This window comes from Mauremys mutica, chromosome 23 (genome assembly GCF_020497125.1).
Source record: "Mauremys mutica isolate MM-2020 ecotype Southern chromosome 23, ASM2049712v1, whole genome shotgun sequence".
In the NCBI taxonomy this organism is placed as follows: Eukaryota; Metazoa; Chordata; order Testudines; family Geoemydidae; genus Mauremys; species Mauremys mutica.
Genome location: NC_059094.1, coordinates 18,943,266 through 18,970,913, shown reverse-complemented (window position 1 = coordinate 18,970,913; position 27,648 = coordinate 18,943,266). Strand labels below are relative to the sequence as shown.

At 46.3% G+C, this 27,648-nt stretch overlaps 2 protein-coding genes across 4 annotated transcripts; both read left to right on the top strand.

Annotated features, from left to right (window-relative positions):
* The first annotated feature begins 96 nt into the window (after nucleotides 1-96).
* Nucleotides 97-20,106, top strand: OSCP1 (organic solute carrier partner 1). 2 transcript variants are annotated; one of them, XR_006575141.1, is made up of 10 exons: nucleotides 97-313; nucleotides 11,672-11,826; nucleotides 12,525-12,692; nucleotides 13,335-13,415; nucleotides 14,116-14,219; nucleotides 14,663-14,791; nucleotides 15,468-15,537; nucleotides 16,308-16,549; nucleotides 17,193-17,256; nucleotides 18,934-18,983. XR_006575141.1 is itself a non-coding variant. In XM_044998183.1 (10 exons), the coding sequence occupies exons 1-10, from the start codon at nucleotides 202-204 to the stop codon at nucleotides 19,048-19,050; spliced, it is 1,140 nt and encodes a 379-aa protein (XP_044854118.1). In that variant the 5' UTR covers nucleotides 101-201; the 3' UTR covers nucleotides 19,051-20,106. The 2 variants fall into 2 exon arrangements, 1 of the variants encoding a protein (XP_044854118.1); XM_044998183.1 differs by having other exon boundaries at nucleotides 101-313; nucleotides 16,308-16,447; nucleotides 18,934-20,106.
* Nucleotides 20,107-21,244: 1,138 nt separating this feature from the next.
* On the top strand, nucleotides 21,245-23,262 carry LSM10 (LSM10, U7 small nuclear RNA associated). 2 transcript variants are annotated; one of them, XM_044997842.1, is made up of 3 exons: nucleotides 21,245-21,309; nucleotides 22,214-22,293; nucleotides 22,452-23,262. In XM_044997842.1, the coding sequence occupies exon 3, from the start codon at nucleotides 22,469-22,471 to the stop codon at nucleotides 22,838-22,840; it is 372 nt and encodes a 123-aa protein (XP_044853777.1). In that variant the 5' UTR covers nucleotides 21,245-21,309; nucleotides 22,214-22,293; nucleotides 22,452-22,468; the 3' UTR covers nucleotides 22,841-23,262. The 2 variants fall into 2 exon arrangements, with proteins under 2 accessions (XP_044853777.1, XP_044853778.1); XM_044997843.1 differs by lacking the exon at nucleotides 21,245-21,309 and adding an exon at nucleotides 21,397-21,525.
* Nucleotides 23,263-27,648: the final 4,386 nt, after the last annotated feature.

Below are 27,648 nucleotides of genomic sequence, written 5' to 3'. Positions count from 1 at the left end.
GGGGATTCCTGTCGGCCAAATCACCCCCTTCCCCTTTAAGAGCCCGACTCTGTCAACAAAGCGGCCCCTGATTGGCTCCTGCCCCCGCCTCGCTGCCCTGGCAACGGCGTCCGCCTACCCGGGAGCCTGGAGCCGGCGGCTGCGAGGGACGGGCCCCGCGGCCCCGGCCGGACTCGGAGCGGCCCCGCCCGGCCCCGGGCCATGTCGGCCCGCACGCTGCCGCTGCTCTTCCTCAACCTGGGCGGCGAGATGCTCTACATCCTGGACCAGCGGCTGCGGGCCCAGAGCATCCCCGGGGAGAAGGCCCGCAAAGGTGAGAGCCCCGCCCGGGGCCGCCCCGCCCAGCGCCGCCGCCCGCCGCCGCCCCTCTACAGCATCCCCGGGGGGGCCGACCCCCGCCCATCGCCGCACAGCGCCGGGGGGCCGCCGCCCGCCCCTTCCCACAGCATCGCCGGGGGCCGCCCCCACCTATCGCCGCACAGCGCCGGGGGGCCGCCCCCCGCCCCCTACAACATCCCTGGGGGGCCGCCCCGCCCCTTCCCACAGCATCCCCGGGGGGGCGCCCCGCCCCCCATTACAGCATCGCCGGGGGCCGACCCCCGCCCATCGCCGCACAGCGCCGGGGGGCCGCCGCCCGCCCCCTACAACATCCCTGGGGGGCCGCCCCCGCCCCTTCCCACAGCATCCCCGGGGGGGCGCCCCCACCTATCGCCGCACAGCGCCGGGGGGCCGCCCCCCGCCCCCTACAACATCCCTGGGGGGCCGCCCCGCCCCTTCCCACAGCATCCCCGGGGGGCCGCCCCACCCCCCATTACAGCATCGCCGGGGGCCGCCCCCACCTATCGCCGCACAGCGCCGGGGGGCCGCCGCCCGCCCCCTACAACATCCCTGGGGGGCCGCCCCCACCCCTTCCCACAGCATCCCCGGGGGGCCGCCCCACCCCCCATTACAGCATCGCCGGGGGCCGCCCCCACCTATCGCCGCACAGCGCCGGGGGGCCGCCCCCCGCCCCTTACAACATCCCTGGGGGGCCGCCCCGCCCCTTTCTACAGCATCCCCGGGGGGCGCCCCGCCCCCCATTACAGCAGCGCCGGGGGCCGCCCCCACCTATCGCCGCACAGCGCTGGGGGGCCGCCGCCCGCCCCTTACAACATCCCTGGGGGGCGCCCCCCACCCCTTCCCAGAGCATCCCCGGGGGGGCGCCCCGCCCCCCATTATCCTTTTAGGGGGGAGGGATAGCTCAGTGGCTTGAGCACTGGCCTGCTAAACCCAGGGTTGTGAGTTCAATCCTTGAGGAGGCCACTTAGGGATCTGGGGCAAAAAATTGGTCCTGCTAGTGAAGGCAGGGGGCTGGACTCAATGACCTTTCGAGGTCCCTTCCAGTTCTAGGAGATTGGTATATCTCCAATTATTACCTATTACAACATCCCTGGGGGGCCTCCCCCCTCTACAGCACCCCCAGGGGGCTGCCCCCTTCCCAGAGCATCCCTAGGAGGCAGGCCTGCAAAGGGGACAGCCCTGTCCCAGGGGACAGCCCCCCTGCACCTCCCCTGAGAAGGGCCACAAAAGTGAGGCCTGTGGCAAGACTGCCCTGGTGCTACTCTGCCCACCCTCCCCCCCATGAATTGGCTTTAGAGCCACACACACACACCCCACTCTTGCAGTCTGTGTATCACAGCCTAGGCTGAAACTGGGAGTGGGGTGTAGGGAATGGAGCATGTGGGAAGGTCAGGGCTCTTTAGAGGAGGCAACTTTAACCCCCCCCCCTCCCCTCATGCCTCTGAAATGGATCGACTTGAGTTCCATCCCTGTGGCAGGCTTCAAAATACTCTCTCCATGGAGCCAGTAAGAAGCTTTTTTTTAAAGCCCCACTTCTTGCCCCTGTGGTTTGAAAGGGGAGTCTTCTGCCTGTGACCCAAATTTACAGCTGCTGTTTAAAGTCCTGTAGACAGCAAACAATCATGTCAGTTTCACACTACTGCTTCGGAATCTTGGAGCCACAGCGGCAGGGCTGGCACTGTTCACCAGTGAAGGGGATACGAACACCAGAGGCTGTGGGAAGGGTGGAGCAGCAATCCCACAAATCAAGTGCTCCTGCAGGGTAGTGAAAGGACACTTTCCCTTCCAGAAGCCAGGAGGGCTGGGGCTTCAAATGTATCAAATATCTACTAGCCACAGAATAGAAAAATAGAACAGAGTTTGAAGACAGCACCTGGGTCCTCAGATGTTGATAAGAGGAATAGGAGAGTGCCTTTCTCACCTGTATTATCCCTTCTCCTGCTGGGTGACCATGGCTCTCTCCCTCCTTACCTTTTTGTTGGCATCTGGCTAGTAGGTCATATGCTAGGGCTAAGTTCCAGAGCCCCAATGGGGAGGCATCACATCTCATGGTGTAGGTTGTAGATATCTGGCTAAAGACTCAGTTTCCTTTACATGTCTGACATTTCTAGAGTTATGTTCATATTTAAACAGCTACACAATTTAGCTTCATCCCTAAAGAGAGTCAACAAATAATTCACTCTTTTGGATCCTGTATCTTTGGCTTTCTGTTCAAGAGGCTTGGTACACTGCCCTCTAAACAGCTGAGGCTCCATGAGCAAATTTTGTGCTAAACTGATTTTAAAATGGCTTGTTGTACGTACATACTGAGCCAAGCTGTTTTTTTTTTCTAGAACCATGTTTAAAATTTGTCTTTAATGGAGTTTTGGACACAGCACTGTTGGATACTTATGCTCATGGATGTAAATGGTGATGTTACATTTTGAACAGAAAAATTCTGGCTAATGTAAATGTGTGTGGGGGATGGGGGGTATTGTTGAATGTGGATCAAAGCTACGCTCCAGCTCTCTATACTCAGTTTCCATACTGTACAGCACAGTCATGCTCTATCCCCCTACCCAATATATAGGTTTCTTCCAACTGTTACATCTTTTATGGAAACCTTGAAATCAACGGTTCCCGTTTGAAACCAGGGTTCTGACTAGATCCCCTTAATTGAGGGGCAGATGTGAACACCTCACTGTAGCTGCCTGGGGTGAAGCCTGTGTATTGCAAATGTATGTTCCAATAGAATATGAGTTCCACTAGAATATTATAAAGTAAAATGATATGACAGCGTGGGGAGGAGAAAATGTGCCTGGGTGGAAGACTTTACTGGGTGTGCAGAGGACACATTCTTTGTTGCTTTGGGGAAGGGAATGACTCCTTCCCACTGATCCAGGGACATCCCAAACAGGCTGTGGAGGGTACCATCTACATCTCTGCCCTTTGTCTCTGTAAAGTAGAGGAGAGGAGGGTGGGAATTAAAAAGGAAAACTGAGGAAATCCCAGAAGACCAAGAAGCAAATAGAGAAAACTCCAGTCATGGATGTACAAAATAAGGTGAAATATTATCCTTCTCCTACTGATTCCATTGATCAAGAAGCCACTTTGCAGCAGCACAAAAATGGACTCAAAGCTGCTCGTTCATGGCAGTGTCCTCTGTTTTTAGCAATTTCACTCTGAAATACGATCAGTCACGCTCCAGCTCCAAAGTGATCTACTGTTTACTAGTAAGCTAGTCTCATGCAGTCATTTTTGTTGGGTGATATTTCCCTGTATTAAATTTATATAGAGAGTTATTCATATACTTACTATGGTATCAGAAGGATACTGCAAAGACAACATGGTCATAACAACCATTTCCTAATCAGGGCATCATGGTAATAAATTAATAGATTCCAAGGCTGGAAGGGACCATTGTGATCATCTAGTTTGACTGTATAACACAGGCCATAGAACTTCCTGACAATAATCCCTAGAGCAGATCTTTTAGAAAATCATCCAATCTTGATTTAAAAATTGTTAGTGATGGAAAATCTACCATGACACTTGGTAAATTATTCTAATTGTTAATTACTCTCACCATTATAAATTGATGCTATCTGACACTAGGTACCTCTCTGGTAATGACTGCATGAAGCTGTTATCATTCTATGACTTTCCATGAGCTCCGTAACTTCTGTGGCAGCCAGTGGGGCTGACCCCAGAACTGCCCAAGCAGCTGGCTCCAGTGCCAGCTGCTCAGGTGGCCCCAGAGACAGCCCCACTGGCCGCTGCTGAAGCGGCTCTGCAGCCACCCGCTTGGGCAGCACTGTAACCAGCTGCACCAGCCACTGCTGGAGTGGCCCCGGGGACTGGAAGCTGCTCAGGCAGCCCAAGGCAGCTGGCCCCAAGGACCATCCGAGCAGCAGTCAGTGCAGCTGGCCCCGGTGACTGCCCGAGCAGTGGAGTCAGTGCGGCTGCCCTGGGGACCACCTGAGCAGCAGTTCCCCAGGCAGCTGGAGCAGCTGCTGCTCGGCGGCCCCTGGCAGCTGGTGGTGCTGGTCCTTCCCCCACCCCCAGCAGCAGGACCCCCAGACACCTCCCCTAGGAGCAGACCCAGCTCCCTCTCAGCAGTGTCTCCCTGACCCCCAAGATTTAATCGGGGTATTTATAGTATTGCTATGGACAGGTCATGGGCCGTGAATTTTTCTTTATTGCCCTTGACCTGTCCATGACTTTTACTAAAAGTACTCGTGACTAAATCGTAACCTTAGTCATCATACTTACCAACATCTCCAGAAAAATCATCACTTCTTTACATACTAGAGATTGCTACACTTACTACAGTAAAGAGCTGGTATGGGTGGAGGCCTACAATAGAAGAAAGTAAAAACGAAGATTGTGCATTTGGTTATCATGGAAACCCAAATAAACTTCAAGTATCAGAGGGGTAGCCATGTTAGTCTGGATCTGTAAAAGCAGCAAAGAGTCCTGTGGCACCTTATAGACTAACAGACGTATTGGAGCATGAGCTTTTGTGGGTGAATACCCACTTCGTCGGATGCGTGACTTATACTTAAATAAACTTGAATATCTCTGTATTTTTATTTCGGAGCTTATTGCCTCAGGGATCCATTTATGGAACCAAAATAACTCAAGATTTGGTCTTCTCAACAATATTTTCATCATCCTGGTTCTGAAATAACACAATAACAGCCGATGAGGTGTTATTTTTGGACCCAGAGATGGCTTTCTGAAGCATTTAAAAAGCCCCTGAGAAACAAACACACACACAATTTTAAAAATAAGAGAAACACAAATATATGACTACTGGACTTTGTGCCCACCCTAGTAACATGTTTTTGGATCCTGTATTTATAAAGTTGTAAAGTCATTATTAAATGTACCTCCCCCCTTGATTTCGTACTAACTGCACAAAAGCTCCAACCTTAAATCAGTGGCATTGTGCAGCTCTCATTGTAACATTTTCAGAATTTAACAAATTAAGGTTAAAAATAAACCACTTTCTTCTCCAAACCATGATTGTATATGGAGCAGGGGCAGGGAAGGCGATCCCAGGAACTGTAAAATTTCATAACAATAAGAAATCAGGGAAAAGGTTCATTATGCTTTTCCATCTGTCCTCCCAACCTGAAAAAACTGCTTGACAGTAGCAGAGGATATATTACAGGAAGCTATTTTTAACAATTCATATTATAATGGCTAAAGTAATGATAGGGCTATCTTATTGCACCATCGCTGTGTATTGTTCAAGTGGCTGGAGGTACAAAACTTAGGCTTGGCCTACACTAGCAACTTATGTCAGTATAATTACGTGACTGAGGGGTGTTAATTTTCCACACCCCTGAGAGACGTAGTTATACCAAGCTAACCCCCAGTGTAGACAGCTCTATGTCAACAGGAAGGCTTTTCCCGTTGACAAAGCTACCACCTCTCAAGGAGGTGGAGTACCTGTGCTATCAGGAGAAGCCCTCTTGTTGGCGTAAGTAGCATTTTCACTAGAGCTACAGCAGCATAGCTCCACCGGTGCAGCTGCAGCACTGTAAGTGTAAACAAGCCAGTAAACATAATGACACATGAGGTGTGAATTAGTGACCCAAAAAAACGAGTTCTGACACATCTCGATGAGAACATAGGACCTGCACTACTGTAGCGGCATTTTGCACTCCAGAAGAGTCAGGCTTTATTTCGGTTGAGATGTGGTTACAGCTATGTTGGGGTATCATTGGTTAGAACTGTTGACTCTATATTGTTCACTTGTGAGTAATAAATATAGTTGTACTGAAAACAACCAGATACATTAGCTCTTCCCTTTCCCAGCTTGGTGTCAAAAGTGCTGAGCATTTGCTTGGGATAAAATTCTGGCCTCAGTGAAGTCAGTGGGATTTTTGCCAATGACCTCAAAAGGGCCAGGATTTCACTATTGGTGTTTGGTTTTTAATGTGAATTAAAGGTAAAAATGGCAGGCAGCCTTTTCTTGTTAAGCATTGAATGCTAACATGAAAATAAAGTCCATTAGCTAGATTTTTCCAATTTCTTTCTTTTAATCTCCTTGCAAGTATTGTTCTTACTACTTGAACCAATGTTTTTGTTTTGTATGCTTCGTGTAGATGAATGGACAGATGTGGACAGGAAACGAGGTACAGTAACCTTTTAGCTGCATGCAGTAGATCAGCACAACCATATGCACATATGCACTCTAAACCCATATGCATATATACACTCCGAACCCTATTGCTGCAGTGTTGTAGTTATAGCAATTGTCAAGAACACAAACAGGTGATTCTTCAACCAAGACTTTCTATTTAAAAAATACATTACTAATTTTAGATCTAAACACAAATAAATCAAAGACCCTTTAACAATAAATATCTTATAATCATGCAGCCCTCTGAAAATTAATTATAATCAGGGCAATGCATATCAATAGATGGTATCTTCACCAGAGAACTTTCTAGCCAAATCTGAATGTCTTTGTTGATTAACCTTACAGAAATACAAGCATATGACTGCATGAGTTCTGTGAGCATTGTTCATGTGTATAATGCAGGTAGTAATCATGTATGCTGCATAGCTGTATTTCTGTAAGGATACTCCCTAATCCCCTACCTTTCCTGATCTTAATTAGTCTCCAGTTTCCAGGGCCCAACACCTCTTTAAGCAGCTTCCTTTGAATAGTTATGATTCATAGTTTTCAGAATAAAGCCTTCAGCATTCTCTGTACATTTAGCTAAGGTGCTTCACTATGTAGGGCTGTCAAGCGATTAAAAAAATTAATTGCGATTAATCACGTGATTAAAAAATCGCAATTAATCACGCTGTTAAACAACAATAGAATACCATTTATTTTAATATTTTTGGATGTTTACTACATTTTCAAATATATTAATTTTGGTTACAACACAGAACACAAAGTGTACGATACTCACTATATTTTTTATTACAAGTATTTGCACTGTAAAAAACAAAAAAAACATTATTTTTCAATTCATCTCATACAAGTACAGTAGTGCAATCTCTTTATCACAAAAGTGGAACTTACAAATGTAGAATTATGTAAAAAAAACTGCATTCAAAAATAAAACAATGTAAAACTTTAGCGCCTACAAGTCCACTCAGTCCTACTTCTTGGTCAGTCAGTCACTCAGACAAACAAGATTGGTTACAATTTGCAGGAGATTTTGTAAACAAGGAGAATCAGCCTTCTGCTGGTGACATCTGACTCAGGTGATGAAAATGAACATGCGTCAGTCCACACTGCTTTGGATTGTTATCAAGCAGAACCCATCATCAGCATGGAAGCATGTCCTCTGGAATGGTGGCCGAAGCATGAAGGGGCATACAAATGTTTAGTATATCTGGCATGTAAGTACGTTGCAACGCCAGTTACAAAAGTGCCATGCGAAAGCCTGTTCTCACTTTCAGGTGATGTAAATAAGAAGCAGGCAGCAGTATCTCTCGTCAATGTAAACAAACTTGTTTGTCTTAGCGATTGGCAGAATAAGAAGTAGGACTGAGTGGACTTGTAGGCTCTAAAATTGTACAGTTTTGTTTTTGAGTGCAGTTATGTAACCCAAAAAAAAAAATCTGCACTTGTAAGTTACACTTTCATAATAAAGAGATTGCACTTCAGTACTTGTATGAGGTGAATTGAAAAATACTATTTCTTTTGTTTATCATTTTTACAGTGCATATATTTGTAATAAAAATAATAATATAAAGTGAGCACTGTGCACTTTGTATTCTGTGTTGTAATTGAAATCAATATTGAAAATATTTAATAAATTTCATGTTAGAAGTACGATTAATTGCAATTTTTCTTATCACAATTTTTTTTTTTTAGTTAATCACGTGAGTTAACTGCGATTAATTGACAGCCCTATACCTAAGTGTTCAAGTGATATTCACGTGTGACTATGCTGGAGTTTGCTTCCATTTTTCTATGTGGCTCCACAATGTGTTTTGTGCAGTTACATGTTCCTGCAGCATTTAAAATGTACTAACATATCATGTAGGGCTCTATTGTAACACATTCAAAAGTGGGATGCGGAGGATAAAAGCACCTGCCTTTCATATTTATATGGTCAAGGCACAACTGTGGATTTCACATAGATCAATCAGTAAAGCTTTAATACTTTAATTGTGCAAGGATTATACAGTAAAAACATACTGTATCCATTGCTGGATGCTACTATTAAAAGGAATGATCCCCGAGCAGTCAACAGTCCAAAATCACAAGGTTGATGATATCATGATGATTCAGGCTTCACCCATCCTCATCTACTTCATTGACTTCAGTTATTTATCATTAATACACAGTTGTTCATGTTTACACAATGAGTAGCTAAAGGAGCTGCTGCAACTGTGTAAAATGTAACCAGTGACTGGTGTCTGAAGCAGTGATTAGTAGTTGGCAGACTGTAATGTGAACGTGTATGTGTCTGTTGTTCACAGCTGGAGTCAGAGGGATAGCTCAGTGAGTTATAACCTTGGTAGTCAGCAGTTGTGTACCTGGATTTTGTTTTAAATGGAAACTTGTTGCAGGTAAAAATGTGTTAACTGTTTTGTTCTTGGATTATTCGTTTGGCTGACTTGAATGTAATCTAGGAAGCATGAGCTTTATCAAGACAGAAAGTTATCTGCTTCCTGTCATGCATGTGAGCCATCTCTCATTAAACTGCATTAGAAACTGAGATGTATGGGTCACAAATGATGTGACATGATTATGACAGAACCTCTGTGAATCCTCCCTCTTCTCTCTCGTCCATTGCATTCTCTCTTTGTGGGAATGTCTCCTGTCTGCACTTGGATCCCTTTCCTGGTCCTGCTTGCTGAGCTCCCTCTGTGCCTAGTTTCCTTTATGCTGCACTGCTTAGAGTGTCCTTATCCCTGTGCTGACACACCTCTGGTTTTTTTTATTTTCCTAAACTCGAATGGCTAACGTTCTCCTTGGGAGAACCTACACTCTGGGATCCCTTTGCTTTATACAAGGCTTTTGTCTTTAGTTCCTATAAAGAAATTAATACCACATTTCACTATCAGAAGTGTGTTTGTTTTTTGAATGATACAGGGGTTGGCTGTGCCCTTTTTACATTGAATATTTGTTTCTTTCACAGCTCTATTTTAAGAAATGTGAATGATTTTAATTGCAGGAATTAATTTATATAAGGATTGATGTGTGGTTAATACAAGTCATCCCATTTCATTCAATTTCATTCCATTGTAAAACACTTATAGAGAGACTTTGAGTATTGTTGCAACTCTAAATAGGATTGTTCTGCTACCTGTTTGGATGGCCTTGGTAACAGGTGAAGGAGAAGACCTTAATGTGTGCAATGTGTGCAAACAGCTATAAAATATCCATGTTAGTGTTGCCATGGGGCAGAAGGTCTGATTTTTTCATGTCTGACCAGCTGCAAAATAAAATATGTAATGACTGATACTTATTGACATTGGATTGGATTTTCTTCATTCCTAAAGGGATGTTGGATTAAGATTCATTGTACTGCTGTGAAGCAAATTTTTCTGGCTAGGATTGACAAATAAAATGTTCCATGGACAGTACGTGCCAAAGGTAGGTAGTGGGGGGAAGAAAAATCTTTTAATCATAGTTACTTTTATTTGGGTCACTGCTTCTTAGAAGCTGAGAATAGATTGGTATCCTATGAAATCTCTTAAGATGCCCGCAAGGGGAAATACTGTTTTGCATCTTTGTAAATATTAACTCCAAGCAAGCATAGAGGGAATTGCATCAGTAATGACTTGCGCTCCAGCACTCTGAATGATCTGTTTCCAGCTTCTCGGCACCTGAATGGTACCTAGCAACTGCCCTGGATATCTAACTAAATTTCCAGTATTATTAAGCGCCAGAGAAGGTGAAAATAGCTGCTACATAGCTTCTGCTGCAGGGCAGTAGACCCACTCACCACCCCCTGCCCCTGCAATAGTGAGCGTGCACTCTAACTCTACCAATAAGAAATAATGTCAGTATTTATATAACTAATCATTACCACCAAGTATCTCTTTGTTCTCTGACTTCTGCCCGGAGGTTTCTGTAATCCTGTTTGAATTTGCTAGCCTCACTATCTTTGGTAGTGGTCATCTGCTTAGAAGAGGCTTAATCCTTGCTCTGTAGTCTTGGTATGGACTGCAATATTAGCTTTCATTCAGCATTTCCATAGTGGGAAGTGAGTGTGTGTGGTACAGAGTTTAGGGCCAAATTCAGTACTGAAGACAGTGGAGTTGCACCTCCTTGTATCACTGCTAAATTTGTCCCTAGTGTCTACCTTTTCAGAAAAGCAGTGTACTCTGATGACTAGAGCAGAGCACTGCGAGGCAGGACTCCATGGTTCTTTTCTTTGCTCTGTCACTGCATCTCTTGAGTAAGTCACTTAACAGCTCTGTACTCAATAAACATATATAAAAAGGTACTATTCATAAGGTTGTTGTGAAGCTTAATAAATGTTTTGAAGTGCTTTGAGATTCTCATATGAAAATCACAGTGGAAGAGCTCAGTATTATCTTCCAGTGGTGCCAGTGTTTGAAATGCTTTCCTTACCACCAAAAATCCAAATCTGTGCAACACAAAAACTTCAGACAAGGAACCTTGAATCATTTGAAAGACTTCTGTTAAAAAGAGGAAAATAAATTGATTTCTTACATTTTTAAAGGGAGAAAAAGATTCAGTTGACCATAATTTAGTTTAAGATGGTAATGTGAAAGTCTAATATAATTTAGAACCACAACGCTTTCCCTGTGGAGCAGAATTACAGCTAAATAGGCATTAGATGCAGTATCAGCCTTTTCACAGAACCAGGCATTTCTGATTTAAATAAAAAAATAATAAAAGTGATAGACATGATTTAAAAAACAATGCACCAAAAAGAGTCTTATTCCCATCAGAAAAAAAGTGTTTGTTACCTATGGCTAGGTCTACACTGCAGACTTCTGCCTGTCCAGCTCTGTCATTCACAGTGGTGAAGACGTGTGATCTCTGACCCACGGAGCTGTGTCTACAGAAGCTCCTAGTGTAGATGCATTTTTACTGGCAGAACTTCACTTTTACCAGTATAGTTTGTTTCTCTCGTGGGAGATGGTTTTACTATACTATAGCAAAGGACAGCTTTGCTGGTTTAGCTGCGTCCACACTAGAAGTGCTTTGCTGGTATAGTATACCAGTATTTTTTTCTCTTTTGGCCCTGTATGTGGTTTGCATAGGTAACAATTCATATGAATCCTCACACACCCGACTGTCTGTGTCCTCCATGTGGAACAAAATAGAGCATGAGCTATTTTTGAAGTCTGTCAGTATAGAAAATCAACAAAATGGGTTCTTTTGTCTTTACAGTTATGAATGATATCATCACAACCATGTTCAATAAAAAGTTTATGGAGGAGCTGTTTAAACCACAGGAACTCTATTCCAAGAAGGCCCTGAGAACAGTGTATGACCGGCTGGCTCATGCTTCAATCATGAGGCTGAACCAGGCGAGCATGGATAAGGTAAAAAAAAATGTCTTCCCCTCATAAATTATTCTAGATATTAGAAGCCATTTGTTGCTTTCTTCGATACTGCTTCTCACTGGGTGTTGATTGCAGTAGATTTTTTTTATATCATTCTAATTGATGAAGCATTTTGTGACAGAAATCCTCCTTGCAAAAGTTACTCCTATTTTCCTCCCAAGAAAGGTGTTAGAAAATACACCTTAGTATCAGACACATTAAGATAACTCAAAACAACAACAAATTCAAAACTCTATGTTTCTGCTTTGATAATGTGAAAGTGTTTGATTTGGGGTATTCATTAGTTATATCTTAATTATAACTGTGTATATGCTTATTACTGTTTGGGCATCTCCAAATTCATACCCTCAATGTTGTATGTGCAAATACCTGAATGTGTGCCTGCAAAGAGTATTTCTACATGCAAATAATTGTGGCTATAACTAAGGAGGTTGAGGAAAGCCCCTGTGAACACTTTACCCTTTGGGTTTAGATGCTAACAATTAAATTCTGCATGTAACAAGTATGTATAAAACCTACCAAAGGAATAAAAGATCATAGCTCTTACCATACAGGTATTGGGATGAGTTTTCAAAATCACTTTCCAGATTAAACTTGACTTGACAGTGGGATTTTCACCAGATGATGACTGACCTCGGCTTTTTGATCTAACTAGGTTTCCCTGCATTATATTACAGCTCTATGATCTTATGACTATGGCTTTCAAATACCAAGTTCTGCTCTGTCCTCGACCCAAAGACATACTGCTAGTCACTTTCAATCATCTGGATGCTATCAAGGATTTTATACGAGACTCCCCTAATATTCTTAACCAAGTGGATGAAACATTTCGGCAGCTAATCGATGTAAGAGCCAATTATTGGATGTTTGTTTTTTCACTTTTTTTCAGCTAATTTTAAAGATGCTAAATACCTGGTTGATGAGTGGCTCAGTGAGTGTGGAACTTTTCTTTCACCCTTAGGAAACAACTCAAATCATTCTGCTCCCCTCTTGAACCTGAGGGAAATAGATTTGGTTTTCAGTTACTAACTTTTCCTAATCTTTTTGGAACCACAAATATAACTATCCCAGTGAAAGACTTTTTTTTCTCTCTAAATTGTATTTCTTTGGAAGGGAATTTAGTGACTGATATATTCCAACAATAAATAATGGTGAAGGAAGGAAGGCTCTGAAGTGTTTTAAAAACACTTCTTGAGACTGAGCAGTTTAGAATTCCAGTGTTGTTTTCATACTGGCTCACTTTAAGCTATTTATTTATTTAGGGTCCAATCCAGTTCCCATTAAAGTGTAAGTCTTTCCATTGACTTCAGTAGGAATTGAATTTGGAATTGGTTTGTTAACAATGGCTGCTTACCACACTGGCCTTTATTTATTTTTATTTGCAACACAGTTTTGACATTTTCGTGGCCACATTTGACTAGATGGGACAGGTCATTCACAGAACAGCTTAGAAACATTACAGTTATAATTTCTTTTCTGTTCTCTAGATGTACAGTTGTCTCTCTGCTGGTGAATTTCAGCTGATCAGGCAAACACTCCTAATTTTCTTTCAGGACATGCACATCAGGGTAAGTGTCCCATTTCATTAGCCCATAAGAAAAACAGTGTGTTTGATTTTGTGGCAATAAAATGTAGGTATTTTGTTATAATTACATTAGTTTGAAACAGGTGTGGTTTTGCTGCTTGGGGTTGTAACTTACATCGATGTGCTTGATCTCTCCGTAACTCTAAAAACTGAGCACAATATAAATAACAAGTGTGCCCAATAGTTTTTACTAAATGAACATCCCATTCACTAGAATGATATGAAAAGCAACTGCCCATACTCAGCTGCAGTTCTTTAAGTACTAATATACAGACTGTTTTCTGGACTTGGGTTTTTCATTACTGGGAGATTTCACAAACCGAAAGATACCTGTTTATGTACAAACTCAACTGACAAACATTTTTCTTTTTAATTAAAGGCTTGACTAAGAAACCATGAAAAACTGGGGATTGACAGAAGGATTCGACATTCCTAAATAAAATAAAGGGTTCTGTTTTACTCATTTGAGTATGATGAGTTAAAGTTAGATTAATACTTCCAGTCTGTGGGTGATGACTAGAATATGACTACTGTGGGCCCAATCCCACAGTCCTTTCAACTATCAGCCTTCCTTTGATTTTGGCAGGAATTACCATGCAGGAAGTCTGCAGGATCAGGCTCCAAGTGATTTACATTAGGAATTGTTTGACTGGTATTTTTGTGGGTGGGGTGTTTCTTTGCAGGTCTCCATCTTTCTAAAGGATAAAGTACAAAACTCGAATGGTCGCTTTGTGCTGCCTATATCAGGTCCTGTTCCATGGGGAACAGAAGTTCCAGGACTCATCAGGTGATTTCTAGACCATTATTTATTCTGTATGCAGCTCCCCCAGTGTGCACAGCTGCCCACAAAGGAGCAGTTGGTACCAACTGTAGTGAGAATACTTGTCCAGTGGGAAGAGCACCAAAACTATCATTCATTTTGCATAGATCACTGAATATCTGTTGGGTATTAATTACTTATATAGCTCAGGACTTGGAACAAGTGATCTGACAATGAAAGGCTGAGTATTCCCTCTGTAATCCCCTGTTCCAGCAAAGTGCCCCTTATTTATTCTTTTAAAATTACACCACTGCCCTTTATCAATTTAGTCGTTTTTTATAGTAGTATCAAACATTTGACAAGAGAGAGCTTGATTCCCTCTCCTCCAGTATGAAGAGTAAAGCAAGTCAGCACTAAAGAGCCTCACTAAATATCTTGAGATAACAATGATTTATTTTTATTCCTTTAAGGATGTTTAATTGCAATGGAGATGAAGTTAAAAGGGTTGAATTCACCAATGGTGGAAATTATATCAGTCCACAAAGGGAAGGTTCATTTGATCTTTATGGAGACAGAGTGCTTAAACTGGGGACAAACATGTAAGTAAACTGGCCTACATAGAAACTACATATAAAATTCTTAATAAAACCTGCTGAAGGTCAGCCTTGAAGATAAATGGCTCTTGGTTTGTTGATGAAAATATGTCTTCAGTCTTTGTATCTCATTGGCTTGTTTATGCCACTTCTGCAGCTCTTTATAAGCTTGACACCTTTAGTTTAGTGATGTCGTCCTGGGAGAAGAACACCACAACTAGCAGTAGCTATGTATGTATATATATAAATAGCCCCAAAAAGAAACAGCAAAATCTCAACTCCTGTCCACAGCAGAGTTGAGGAATGACTGGATCTGGTTTACTATTTATTACACATTCTGTAATTATCACTTAGTTTGCATTCAGGGAATATTTTTGATGACATAGATTTCTTCTGAGTAATTTTGCTATTCAGGAAAGAAGAGTTAGGAGTACTCTGTCCATTTGTACTTTTCTTCACTCAAGCACTTTAACACAGTCAGTATGTTAGAAAACTGAATTAGAACTGCTCATTCCAATTATTCACTGTCTCCAGAAAAGAATGTATGGATATAACTTTATCATCCAGAAAACATATTTTGATCCTATGCAGACAGAGATGTCTCTTTGGCTCCTCCCCTGTGCATAGGAACTGACTGTTTTCTTCCCTGCATGCAGTAACTCTCTTTTATTTTTCCCTCTAGGTACAGTGTTAGTCGGCCAGTAGAGACACATATGTCAGGAGCATCCAAGAGTTTGGCATCCCACACAAAGGTCGGATGTCCTTCTATCCCCTTCATGCTTTACTAAGTTATTGACATCAGTGACATTCTGTGGCAAAAAGTATTTTGGTCTAATTACGCATTATGTGAAGAAGTATGTCCTTTTATCAGTTTTGGATTTGCCACCTTTTTTAGTTTCATTCAGTCTCCCCTTGTTCTTTTATGAGACATGAAGAACAGAAGCTCCCAACCTTCCTTTTCTAGACCATTCATTATTTTATATACTTTTATCACGACCCCTCGTATTCATCTTCCTTAGGTAAACAATCCCAGTCTCTTCAGGCTTTGTGTATTGGATAGTTTTTCCAGGCCTCTGTGTTGTTAGCCTTCTCTGAACCCCCTCCAATTTTGTACCATCCTTGTTGCCATGGGGTGACCAGAGCATATTAGAGGAGGCTACCAGTGGTTTATATCATGGTTTAATATTTTTTTCTGTATTGTTCTCTGTCCTGATCTTTATGCATGCTAAAATCTTTGTTGTTGTTTTTCTTAACCAGTTGTTTGACCTACTGAAACAATTGGAAGTTCGTTTTACAGATTTTTCAGCTGTTCGATTTAGCCAGGAAATTATTTTGTCCTGTATGTGTAACCTCAGTTTGAGTCTATATGCGCTAAACATCAGTCAGCCACCATATTGCTTCTATAATATAAAATAATATCACACTGAAAAATGTTGTCCTTTACAATACCAGGAACCAGCAAAACAAGTATAGTCCTTCTTTTTGTTTGTCCGTCCAATGAATCCATTGTTGTTTTCTGCAGGAGAATGCAGCCCCTAACCCTCTTGCTAAAGAAGAACTGAACTTTTTGGCTAGACTAATGGGAGGCCTGGAGATCAAGAAACCCAATGGCAGTGAGCCGGGATTCCGATTAAACCTATTCACAACAGATGAGGAGGAAGAGTATGCTTAATTCCAACACAACTTTGTGTGTGTGGTTTTGGTACTGGGGAGAGGCACAGCATTGACAGTCCTGGAGACTGAAGCCCTTTCTCTAAAGCGAAGGTACAGCACAGGGCAAGCTTTCTATTATGGCTCAATCCTGACCTGGATGGATCCTCTCCAGGGACAAGAGAGGAGTTCAGTCTCTCTGGTGTGTTCACACCTTGGCCTCTGAAATTACCAACCAGAAATCCAGTTAGCACAGGTGTGTGGGGGGGGGAGGTGTAACGTGGAGTCTTCTCCACTATAAAGTGACTTTCCCCATTGGATGGTAATGACTTTTGGCCACTAGTGACCTGATAGATTTGAACCTGTGCCTGAAGCGAAATACTCTCCCATTACCAATCTCCCTCCAGCTCCTTTTAAGCAAATAAACATTTCACAAGATAAGTGCTTTATTATAGCCTTAATGACAATGCAGCTAATCTGGTCTCTCAGCTCTAATCATCCTAGTCTCTTTGATAAAGGATTTATTTTCTGGCTGGGGGGAGCAGGGGAAGGCTGCCATTCCATTGTCTGATTAGTTAAAGTTAAAGCTAGCTGGATGTGTTTTGTATTAGAGAAATACTAGTATCTCATGGATGTGCAGGGGTTGCTATATGAAGAAGGCTGCTCGGTACATTAAAAACCAACCAGATGTTTTCCCCTTCACTCCCCTATCTATCATACATGAGATTAAGTAAACTTTTTTTATGCTTTCAATCAGATATGCAGCATTGACCAGACCTGAAGAGTTATCTTACAAAGTTATCAACATACAAGCAACCCAGGTGTGTATAGTCAAGTATCAGAGGGGTAGCCGTGTTAGTCTGGATCTGTAAAAAGCGACAAAGAGTCCTGTGTCACCTTATAGACTAACAGACGTTTTGGAGCATACGCTTTCATGGATGAATACTCACTGCGTCAGATGCATCTGACAAAGTGAGTATTCACCCACAGCTGAAGAAGTGGGTATTCACCCACGAAAGCTTATGCTCCAAAACGTCTGCTAGTCTATAAGGTGCCACAGGACTCTGTCGCTTTTTCCAGGTATGTATAGTGTATTTCAGATCTTTGATCTTTATCATCTCTTTGTTTCTGAGAAAATAATTTTATGCTAAAGATTAATTTGATAAATTTTGAAAATATTAATGTATTTTGACAAAACCCAGTTAAGATCACAAATAAGTAATGGAATTAGAAATATAGCGGATATTTGCAACTGTATCTCCTTTACTCACCTGCCAAAGCACAAAGTTTTAAAAATATATAGGCTAGAGATGGCAGACCCTGTGGACCATTTGCCTGCTCCTATTGCCCTACAGCTGCAGATCCTCACATGCTTAACTTTAAGCAGGTGGTTAAGTATGTCACCTGAGTTTTGTATTCTGATTCCAGTCCTGTGGTCCAGGGCCGCCCAGAGGATTCCGGGGGCCCGGGGTCTTCGGCGGCGGGGGGCCCTTCCGTTCCGGGACCCGCCGCCGAAGTGCCCCGAAGACCCGCGGCGGGACCCCCCGCTGCCGAATTACCGCCGAAGCGGGACCCGCCGCTGAAGTGCAGCCCGGTCTTCGGCGGTAATTCGGCGGGAGGGGGTCCCTGCCGCGGGTCTTCGGGGCACTTCGGCGGCAGGTCCCGGAACGGAAGGGGCCCCCTGCCGCCGAAGACCGGGCTGCGCTTCGGCGGCGGGTCCCGCTTCCCCCCCGCCCCGGCCCCAGCCTCTTACCCCCGGCTCCCTCCTCACCCGGAGTCTCAGCACCTCGCCGGAACAGCCGCAGCGCGTGGCCGGCGGGGCCTGAGCTCCGTCCCGCTCAGAGCCGCATAGTGAGGGGGCGGGGCTGTGAGCTCCACGCCGAGCGGAGGGAGCTGAGCTCAGCCCGGAGCTCCCAGCCCCGCCCCCTCACCACGTGGGTCGGAGCGGGGCGGGGCTCAGGGGCCCCGGCGGAGACACAGCGCTTGATGCGCTGAGGCTCCAGGAGAGGGGCGGAGGCGGGAGCCTCCGCTGTTCTCTTCGGGGGCCCCTGCGGAGCCCGGGGCCCGGGGCAAATTGCCCCCTTTGCCCCCCCCTCTGGGCGGCCCTGCTGTGGTCTGCACAGGGCAGAACTGCAAGGGCAGGCTCCATCATTAGCTATTTTAAGGGAAAAGCAATGGCCAGTGTTATAATTAACAAATGGGAGGAGGAGGGAGCTACACACTTGTTTTTATTTGTAGTGTTTAAAAAACTGGTGGTTCATCAGGGGTTTAGTTAATTTCTCAGTAACTGACAAGTATCTTTTCTTAAACATACTTTTTATGTTAAAATACATAAAATTCAGAACGCTGAGGGCTTTTCTAAGGTTATGATGACAGTTCTAAATTTGGTCAAATTTTGGACCTTAAATCTTGAGATGAACTCTCTAAACAGAGTTATACTGACAATAATTGTGAAATTAAGAATTTAGATGTTGGGGTTTTGTTTTCATTTTCAACAGGACCAACAGCAGAATGAGGAGCTGGCTCGAATCATGGGGGAGTTTGAGGTGACAGATCAGCCCAGACAGAGCACAAGCAAGGGAGATGATTTACTGGCTATGATGGATGAATTATGATACTCTGCTTCCCAGAGGCACAGGCAGAACAAGAAGCTGTTTATTTAGTCACTTACAATTTAATATGGACAGAAACCTGCTGCTAGTCTCCTACTACATGGAGCTGTTACAAATCCTGTCTGTTTGTGTCATGACTGATTACACAGGCCAGCCTCAGACCCCAGAATCAGTCTGGGTGGCATTTATACACATTCTACCAAAACTACTCTGATTTTAAATGTGACCTTTCAATATTTGCCTCCTTCATTTTCTGTGAAAGCTCTAGATTGTTCCAGGCCTCTGACTGAGAATCTTGAGTAATTAAAGGAAAGGGGAAGTGAGCATTCATGTTCTGCCCTTAAGCTTTGCTGTGGGAAGTCTGGATACTTTAGATACCATTTATAACGGGAAATGTGAAGCTTGGTGTAATATATACTAGCTTGTGTGTGAATCTTTAGCACTCCTGGCAGGAACAGTCCCTTCTCTTTGCCAGTTGAGGCCAGAGAAGATTTTGTTTGCTTCAATTCATGTAGCTAGATGTCTGTCCACCATTAAACAGTAGCAACCTCTTTTTTGCAGCACTCCTAAAAATGAGGTCTAGAAATGACCTACTATCAAAAAAGTGTCTTATTTGTGTTTCTATGTACTTAATGTATATTTTTTTTCACTTTTCAATAAGGTACAGTACCATACTTCACTGTTCATTTCTGCCTCCATCACAAAACAGGGAACTCCAGTTCTTCAGAAATATTTTCCCAAGTGCATAGGTTTTTCTGTCTTAGAATAAATCTGTTGGCCTGAGCAATGTAAACTTCAGTCCCTAAATGCTATGCTATCTACCACTTTTCTTACTTCCCTTTAGTGATATTCCTCTTTATAAATGTAGCAATGTGAAAGTAACTTTCAGTTGGATTACTTTTATGGTCTGTTGTTTGCAAGAAATAAGGAACCTTCTCTCAGCTACAAATTAACTTGCCAATACGAATAAGTGGATTTAGTTCCAGTAAAATGCTGATAGTAGATTTAGGGTAATAAATCAGGAGCTGATCCAAAATCATACATGCTAGTAAGGGCAGGGGCATTTTCTTTTTATCATTAAAGTAAAACAAGCCTAATACGTGGATGAGTGAAAGAGGGAGTTCAGGTACCCTGCAGGGAGGCTGGTGAGGTCTCCATGGCTGGTGCTGTACCAGTCCAGGTCTTGAGCAGCATGAAGGGATGGCAGGGGCTACCATGGCCTGTTTGGAGGTGGTGGGCGGGGGGGGGAATGTGGGGATGGTTCCATGGCCCAATGGGGGGGTGGGGGGGGGAAAGAGAGAGGAGGGGAGATGCGAGGGCAGTTCCATGGCCCATGCTGAGGGAGGGGAGATGTGGGAGTGGTTCCATGGCCTGTGCGGGGGGGAGGGGTTAGAGGAGATGTGGGGGTGGTTCCATGGCCATGCCAGGGAGATGGGGGAGGTTCCATGGCCGGGGGGCGGGGGGTAGGGGAGATGGAGGGAGTGGGGCCATGGCCTGGAAGGGGTAAGAGAGATGAGTGGGAGGTTCCATGGCCTGGGGGGTAGGAGAAATGGGGGGGAGCTTCTGTGGCCCAGGGAGGGGGAGATGGGGGGGTGGGTCCACAGCTGGAAGCGATAAGGGAGATGGGGGGGGAGGTTCCATGGGGGGATGGTTCCATGGCCCAGGGGGGTAGGGGAGATGGGGGGGTGGTTTGGGGGGAGGGGGTGGGAGATGGGGGGGTCCATGGCCGGGGGAACTAGAGGAGGTTCCATGGCCCAGGGGGGTAGGGGAGATGGGGGGGTGGGTCCACAGCTGGAGGCGATAAGGGAGATGGGGGGTGGGAGGTTCCATGGCCCAGGGGGGTAGGGGAGATGGGGGGAGGTTCTGTGGCCCAGGGAGGGGGAGATGGGGGGGTGGGTCCACAGCTGGAGGCGATAAGGGAGATGGGGGGTGGGAGGTTCCATGGCCCAGGGGGGTAGGGGAGATGGGGGGGGGGATAACGGACGGATTTGGGACCTACGGGGGCGGGGCTCACCGTCTCGCCCTCCGCTGTAGTGTGTCCCCTTCCCCCCCCCCCCAGCCCCGCCGCGGATATTAGCCAATAGGCAGCGGCCGCCCCGCCCCCTGCCCCCAGACGCGTTGAAAGGGGGCGGGCCGCGCCGGTTGCTCGCCGCGCGGTCGTTTCGGGGGCGGGTCCGGAAGGGGCCGGGTTCCTCCCGGAGCGCGCGGAGCCCGGGGGCGGGGCCAGCCCGGGGCGCCCCCCCGCCCAGGAGCTGCAGCCCGGTGAGCGAAGCCAGGCCCTCCGGCGCGCGCCCGCCCGCCTGCGTGTGCGCGCCCGCGCGCGGGCCCGTCTGCGCCCGCTCCCCGACGGCCTGGCCCGGCCCGTGTGGGCGCGGCGGGGTCAGGCCGGAGCCCGAGTGCGGGGCGCCAGACAGCGGCGGGGCGGGGGAATAGGCGCCTCTGTCGGGAGTGTCCCTGTCGGCGCTGGGCCGGAGCAGGGTGCGCTGGGGGGGCCGCCTGAGGGGGGCCGGGCCCGTCCCTGCCCCGGGACCAGCCGCCCCTGGTGTCCCCGCCGCCGGGCGCCGCTTGGCGGCTCAGGCCAGGCCCGGCCCCTTGCGGTGGAAGCGCTGCTGCTCCCCGCCTCTTACAGCTGCGGGAACGGGCGCAGGCCGGGCGGGCTAGCGAGCGAGCTCCCTGCCTGCGAGGGAGGTGTCAGGCCGGGACTAGGCTCCAGGGTTAACGGGGTCCAGGGGCCGCCGGACGCGGAGGCGAGGCGGGCTCAGGCTCACGCTTGGAACCGTTGTAACCATTGGCCCAGGGGTGTGGTGGAATCTCCACCAATGACACGCGGTACATCAAGATTCAGAAGAGCTGCCCCAGGAGTTATTTCGGGGGTGCGCCATGGCCCCCGCGATACAGGAGTTCAGACTTTGGAGCGTCTGACTCTGCCGCGCCTGGGCCTCCGCTCAGGCTTCTAGACGTGGCCGCCTTCTGGAGCGGGCCCATCCCCCCAATCATCCCCCAACAGGCACCGAATTCCCCGTGATTGGCCTGGCTCAGCAGAGTGGCGGAGGAGTGAATGGGGCAGAGACCACTCCCCTTTGGCCTTTAGAGGGCAGAAGTGAGGCACGTTGACAGGGGGTTGTGTATGTCTGATCTGCTGATGTCCATGATGTGCCTGTTACAGAGAGAACTTTGGAGACTGATTCCTGTTGTCTGGCCAGCCCCATGCACCAGTGCTAAGTTCATCTTGAAAGCTTTAGCAATGTAAGTATTTGTTATATAATGTGTTCCCTACAAACTGCCCCAAACTCAGTATTAGCGGAGGCAGAGGGCAATCGGAGGTAGCAGGACCTGTTAGAGAGAGTTAACATGGGGTGAATTCACAAGTGTTACACAGGCTTCTCTTGCTTTTTCCCTTGTAGTTGGGTAGCGCTGTACAATGGAAATCAGCCACTCTGTCAAAGAGCGCACCATTGCTGAGAACAGCCTGGTCATCCTACTCCAAGGTATCCATGGCTATGTCACCACAGTCGATCTCCGCGACGAGAGCACAGCGCTGGGCCGCATCACCAATGTGGACGCCTTCATGAACATTCGCCTGGCTGAGGTGACCTTCACAGACAGACAGGGCAGAGTCTCCCAGCTGGATGACCTGTTTGTGACGGGCAGGAATGTCCGCTATGTCCATATCCCTGACGAAGTGGATATCAAGGCCACAGTGGAGAAGCAGCTGCAGCTGATTCACAAGGTGCGCTACTTTGGAGGCCGCGACAAAGGGAGAAAGGAATTCCCTACAGCGAGACACAAATAAACTGTCCTGGGCATTGCCCAGAATCCCCAGGGAGCTCTAGTGTGAAACAATAGCTCTCAGTTCCCTTATAACACCACCCTCCAACTTCTGGACTGGAAATCTTCCTGTCTCTGTTACTGTTTTAGAGACAAGAACAAACATCTTTCATCCTGAAAGATCCCCTGGGCTTCTCTTTCAAATCCCTCCTCCGTTTGTTACGGGGATTTGGTTTTGGTTTCTTAGGGCAGCTTCCTGACATTGGTGTTTGGGGGGGGAAGGCGGAATGCAGACAAGGGATCATCCATTGGGGTTTTATTTTAAATTTGTTAAGGCCTCTGTGAGACCTGGTGTGTTTCTTGCTGCTCTGGCAGGTTTTATATCCTGTCTCATTCTTAGGTTGTTCAGTAAACTTTTTTCAAATAAACCCTTTTTCCAGAAACCAACAAGCTTCTTCTGTGTTATCATTAGGTCTTTTCAGTGCCTTTTGAAAACTCCACTGACCTGCTAGCTTGGGCCATCACTGTATTTTTATTCTTTGATCAATGGTTGGTGGATTATTTCTATCATCTCATTAATCTTTGCTCACCAGCTCAGACCTGAGAATTCACTACCCTCTCTCCATTAGGAAGTTAGAACCAGAAAGATCTTTCTGAATGGGAAAGCAAGATGGAAATCTCCGCCCATGAGACAGGCCAGAGGGCCAGCTAGCAGGGACAACTGGATTATAAACTGACCACTGATTGCTCACCTTGTGTTATCCAAATGCAAGAAGTGGTTTTGCCTTTGCAGTGGAAAAGAGATCAGAAAGGCCTAGATCAGGGGTCGGCAACCTTTCAGAAGTGCTATGCCAAGTCTTCATTTATTCACTCTGATTTAAGGTTTCGCGTGCCAGTCATACATTTTAACGTTTTTAGAAGGGCTCTTTCTATAAGTCTATAATATATAACAAAACTATCGTTGTATGTAAAGTAAATAAGGTTTTTTAAATGTTTAAGAAGCTTAATTTAAAATTAAATTAAAATGCAGAGCCCCCCGGACCAGTGGCTAGGACCCAGGCAGTGGGAGTGCCACTGAAAATAAGCTCGCGTGCTGCCTTCGGCACGTGTGCCATAGTCTATAGCAGGGGTAGGCAACCTGACTTTTGTCTCAAGTTGTTTCTATTATGGATGTTTTTTTAGATTACAGCTGCACTGGCAGGTATCAGAATGAACAAACTATGAAGTCCCACAAGAGCTAAGGCCTTCAAATCATTGAAAAAATTAACAGATCGGGTTTTACACCACCTCTGAAAGGTTGCGGACCCCTGGTCTATAGTGACAGGGCTAAAATCAGTGGGAGACTGGGGGGGGGCTGTGTATGGAGCTGTGCAACTGGGTAGTGTATTTCTTATTGGTAGAGCATTGGTTGTCTACTATTAGCTTGCAGTTGGCAGGTGATCTGCTACAAGGCCCTGGGAAGAAGTAAAGCCTGACATGATGCACATGGAGGGCCGCTTTCATGGGGAGCCTGCCATTGCCTGCACTCTTAGGAGCACGGTTGAGCAAGCAGATGAGCTCAGAACCTTTCTGTATTGTGTTTGCTGTGTTACTGTTCAGAGCATGAAGTGTGTAAGCCCTCAGAGGATAACTCTGTTATGACCAAAGGGCAGGAGGAAGGAATAGGCTGTCAGAAGTGACGTGTTTCTTGGTTAAATGAAAGCACCAAGTAGCCATGGTTTCTGGAGCCTGCTATTTTTGGGTCATCTGGTGACACATCTCTGCATGGCTTATCCTGGGAGGTGCAGGGGGAGGGGAATTGGTGCCAGGAGAGGGAAGTTGGGATGTTGAACAGGACTGGACACACAGTCCCTTTGACAGAGGCCTGGCAGATTACGATTTCATACCCAAGGGAGGAAGGTACAAACTGAAACGTAACTGACAGCAGCCGTAGCATGAATCCGAGAAAGGAGTTAACCAGGAAAACCTCTGTTGGTGGCAATCAGCACAGGGTGTGTGCATCCAGCCTGCAATTTACCGGCGTAAGAGCTTGTCTACACATGGAGTTATTCTGGAATAACGCCTATTCTTGACATGTCCCAGTGCAGACACTTAGTTCAGGATAAAAGTGCCTTGTTCCAGTTTAACCTAATCTACTTTCAAAGTAGGTTAGGTTAAAGTTAAACTGGAAGAAGATACGCTCATTCTAGAATAAGAGACTCCACTCTGAACAGCTATTGCACTTTGGATTAAGGTAGGGCATGAATTTAAATTTAAAGTGTTGACAAGCCCTTAAGCTTCTCTGGAAATCCCCACCTTCCCTTCCCCTCCCTAGTCTCCTTTCTCTTTCACAGATTGATAGATTTGAAGGCCATTGTGATCATCTAGTCTGATCTCCTATATTACATGGGTCACAGAACGTCCCCAAAATAATTCCTAGAATAATTCTAGAAGAACATCCAATCTTGATTTAAAATTCCCCGTGATCTCTCTCCTGCAGTCATCAGGTTCTTACAGACTTACCTTAACCTTTTCTTATTAATATATTGAGCTACTTGAGTCTATCACTGTAAGGCATGTTTGCTAATCCTTTAATCGTTGTCATGAGTTCAGAGAAAAGCCTCTCCAATTTATCAACTTCCTTCTAGAATTGTGGGAACCAGAACTGGATGCCTTACTCCAGCAGTGGTTGTACTAGTGCCAAATAGAGGTAAAATAACCTCTCTTCTCCTACTCAAGATTCCCCTGTTTATGCATCCCAGGATTGCATTCATTCTTTTGGCCACAGCATCATATGGGAAGTTCACATTCAGCTGATTACCCACCAAGACTCTCACATTTTATTTTATTTTTTTAGACTTGCTGCTTCCCAGGACAAAGTCCCCCATCCTGCAGTTTATCAAGTGATCCAGATCAGTCTGAATCAATGACCTTGTCCTCTGTTATCACTGTCCCAATTTTGTCATCTGTAAACTTTATCAGTGATCATTTTATGTTTTCTTCTAGATGAATGATAAAAATATTAAATAGCATAGAGCCAAGAACCGATACCTCGGGGACCCCACTAGAAACACACCTGCTAGATGATTCCATATTTACCGTTACACTTTGAGACTTAGCAGCCAGTTTTTAATCCATTTAATTTAACATCACTACTCTCCTTTAATTCTTATTAATTTTTTCCCTGCCTCATGGAGAGGGGAACTTCTCTTCCAGGCTTCAGCCTTTTCCAGTCTGCTCCTAGGGCTGAGTTCTTGGAGCATGGAGGCTGGCAGCTGGATGGCATGCTGCTTCTGCTGGAATTCCTTCCTGGAATGTGGTGACTCAGGCAAGCAGCTGTCCAGCCTCTGCCTGAATCCACCCCGGATTTCTGGACAGCCCTTTCCCAGCTCACGCTTTCATCCTAGGCAGCTGGAAACTCACTCATCTCAGATTTCCCCCTGCGGTGCCCTGGGAACTCCCTGTGAGCCTGGGCAGCACAGGCTGTGCCATAGGCAGGAAAGCCCACAGATTGCTGATAGCTCAACGGCATGAATCCCCTTTGCTGATGCACAAGCAGGAGTTGCTCATGACATAGTTACGCCCTGTTTAACAGCTGACAGCCCGGCCTGTCTCCTAGCCTGTCACTGATGCTCTAGGCAGGTGAGATTGACAGTGACCTGTTGGCCAGTCGGGCTGGGACCCCCTGTGCCTGGTTTGGGTCTCTAGTATCAATGGCGTCTAGCTGAGCTTGTCCATTTCCTGCTAGCAGGTGGGTGGGACACTATGAAGCTGGATCTTAACAGGGGAAATAATAGAAGGATCCTTCTGTGCACGTGGTCTGTTGCTTTTGCCAGCCTTGCACCTGCAGTGGGAGAGGACTTCGACCCCTACTGCCTTCATCCTGGCACAGTCTACCAGCGCTGCATGGCGTGATCACAGAAGTCACTATCCGGCCTAGCCTTCCTCTGCGGAGCACAGTGAGTGATGAGTGCTACGTGGGGCTGATGTTTGGTTGCACGAGAGACAGGCCATCTAAGCCAACAAAGAGACGCCAGCCGCAGATCACTCTGTTCATCCCAGCCATCCAGGGGGCAGGGAGGGTTTACCTAATCTAAGTAGAGGGGCGACTTTCACCAGGGAAAGTAATTGGACTAGAATTGCTTTTTGATGATTCACCACCGGTCTAAATGTCCCTCTGGCTGCAGCAAAGGATGTCCCTGCCAGCGCTCCAGCTCTCTGCTGCTCCCTCGAGCCAGGGAGGAATTAGCCTGGGCCACAGCCAAGGGCAATAGATGATTTCATCCTATTTTGACAGGGCTCTTAGTGCTAATTGGCACAATCTGGCTCCTCTGAGATAGAGCTCTGGTCTCTTCCCTTCACTCACTCATGGCCCAGTCCTGGCCTGTACTCCAGGATGGCAGCGCACCCCTTGTCTCCTGTTTATCAGCCGAGCGGGCAGGTGTGGGGTTGGCTGAGTGACCCGCAGCAGTTCAACTGGTAACTAACACATGGGGACAGTCAGTGCTGGACTGTGAGCTGGCAGGAGCAGTGTGGGAGTGGGAATGGGGTGCGGGTTTGGAGGGGAGAGCGGACTGGAGAGCAGAGACTTGACTTCCAGCTGCCGTTCCCAGCTCTGAGAGGGGGTTGTGGTCTGGGGATCGGAGCTGCAGGGCTGGGAGTTGGAACTCCTGGGTTCTGGCCCTAGCTTGGCGAGGGGATTGGGCTGTAATAGTTAGAGCAGGGGAGTGGGAGTCTGAACTCTGGGTTCTAGTCCTGGCTTTGCCAGTGATGCTCTGGGGCTTGATTTCCTCATCAGTGGCTGGGTCGGGTAAGACTGAATCCCTGTATTGTGGAGGGGGTGGAACTTGGAAG

Bases quoted from the DNA above. Each gene is read 5' to 3' on its own strand.
- OSCP1 (XM_044998183.1), top strand. From the start codon at position 202: ATGTCGGCCCGCACGCTGCCGCTGCTCTTCCTCAACCTGGGCGGCGAG. The intron at 12,693-13,334 runs GTAAGAGCCAAT...TCTGTTCTCTAG, and splicing joins CATTTCGGCAGCTAATCGAT to ATGTACAGTTGTCTCTCTGC. The intron at 17,257-18,933 runs GTGTGTATAGTC...CATTTTCAACAG, and splicing joins TCAACATACAAGCAACCCAG to GACCAACAGCAGAATGAGGA.
- LSM10 (XM_044997842.1), top strand. From the start codon at position 22,469: ATGGAAATCAGCCACTCTGTCAAAGAGCGCACCATTGCTGAGAACAGC.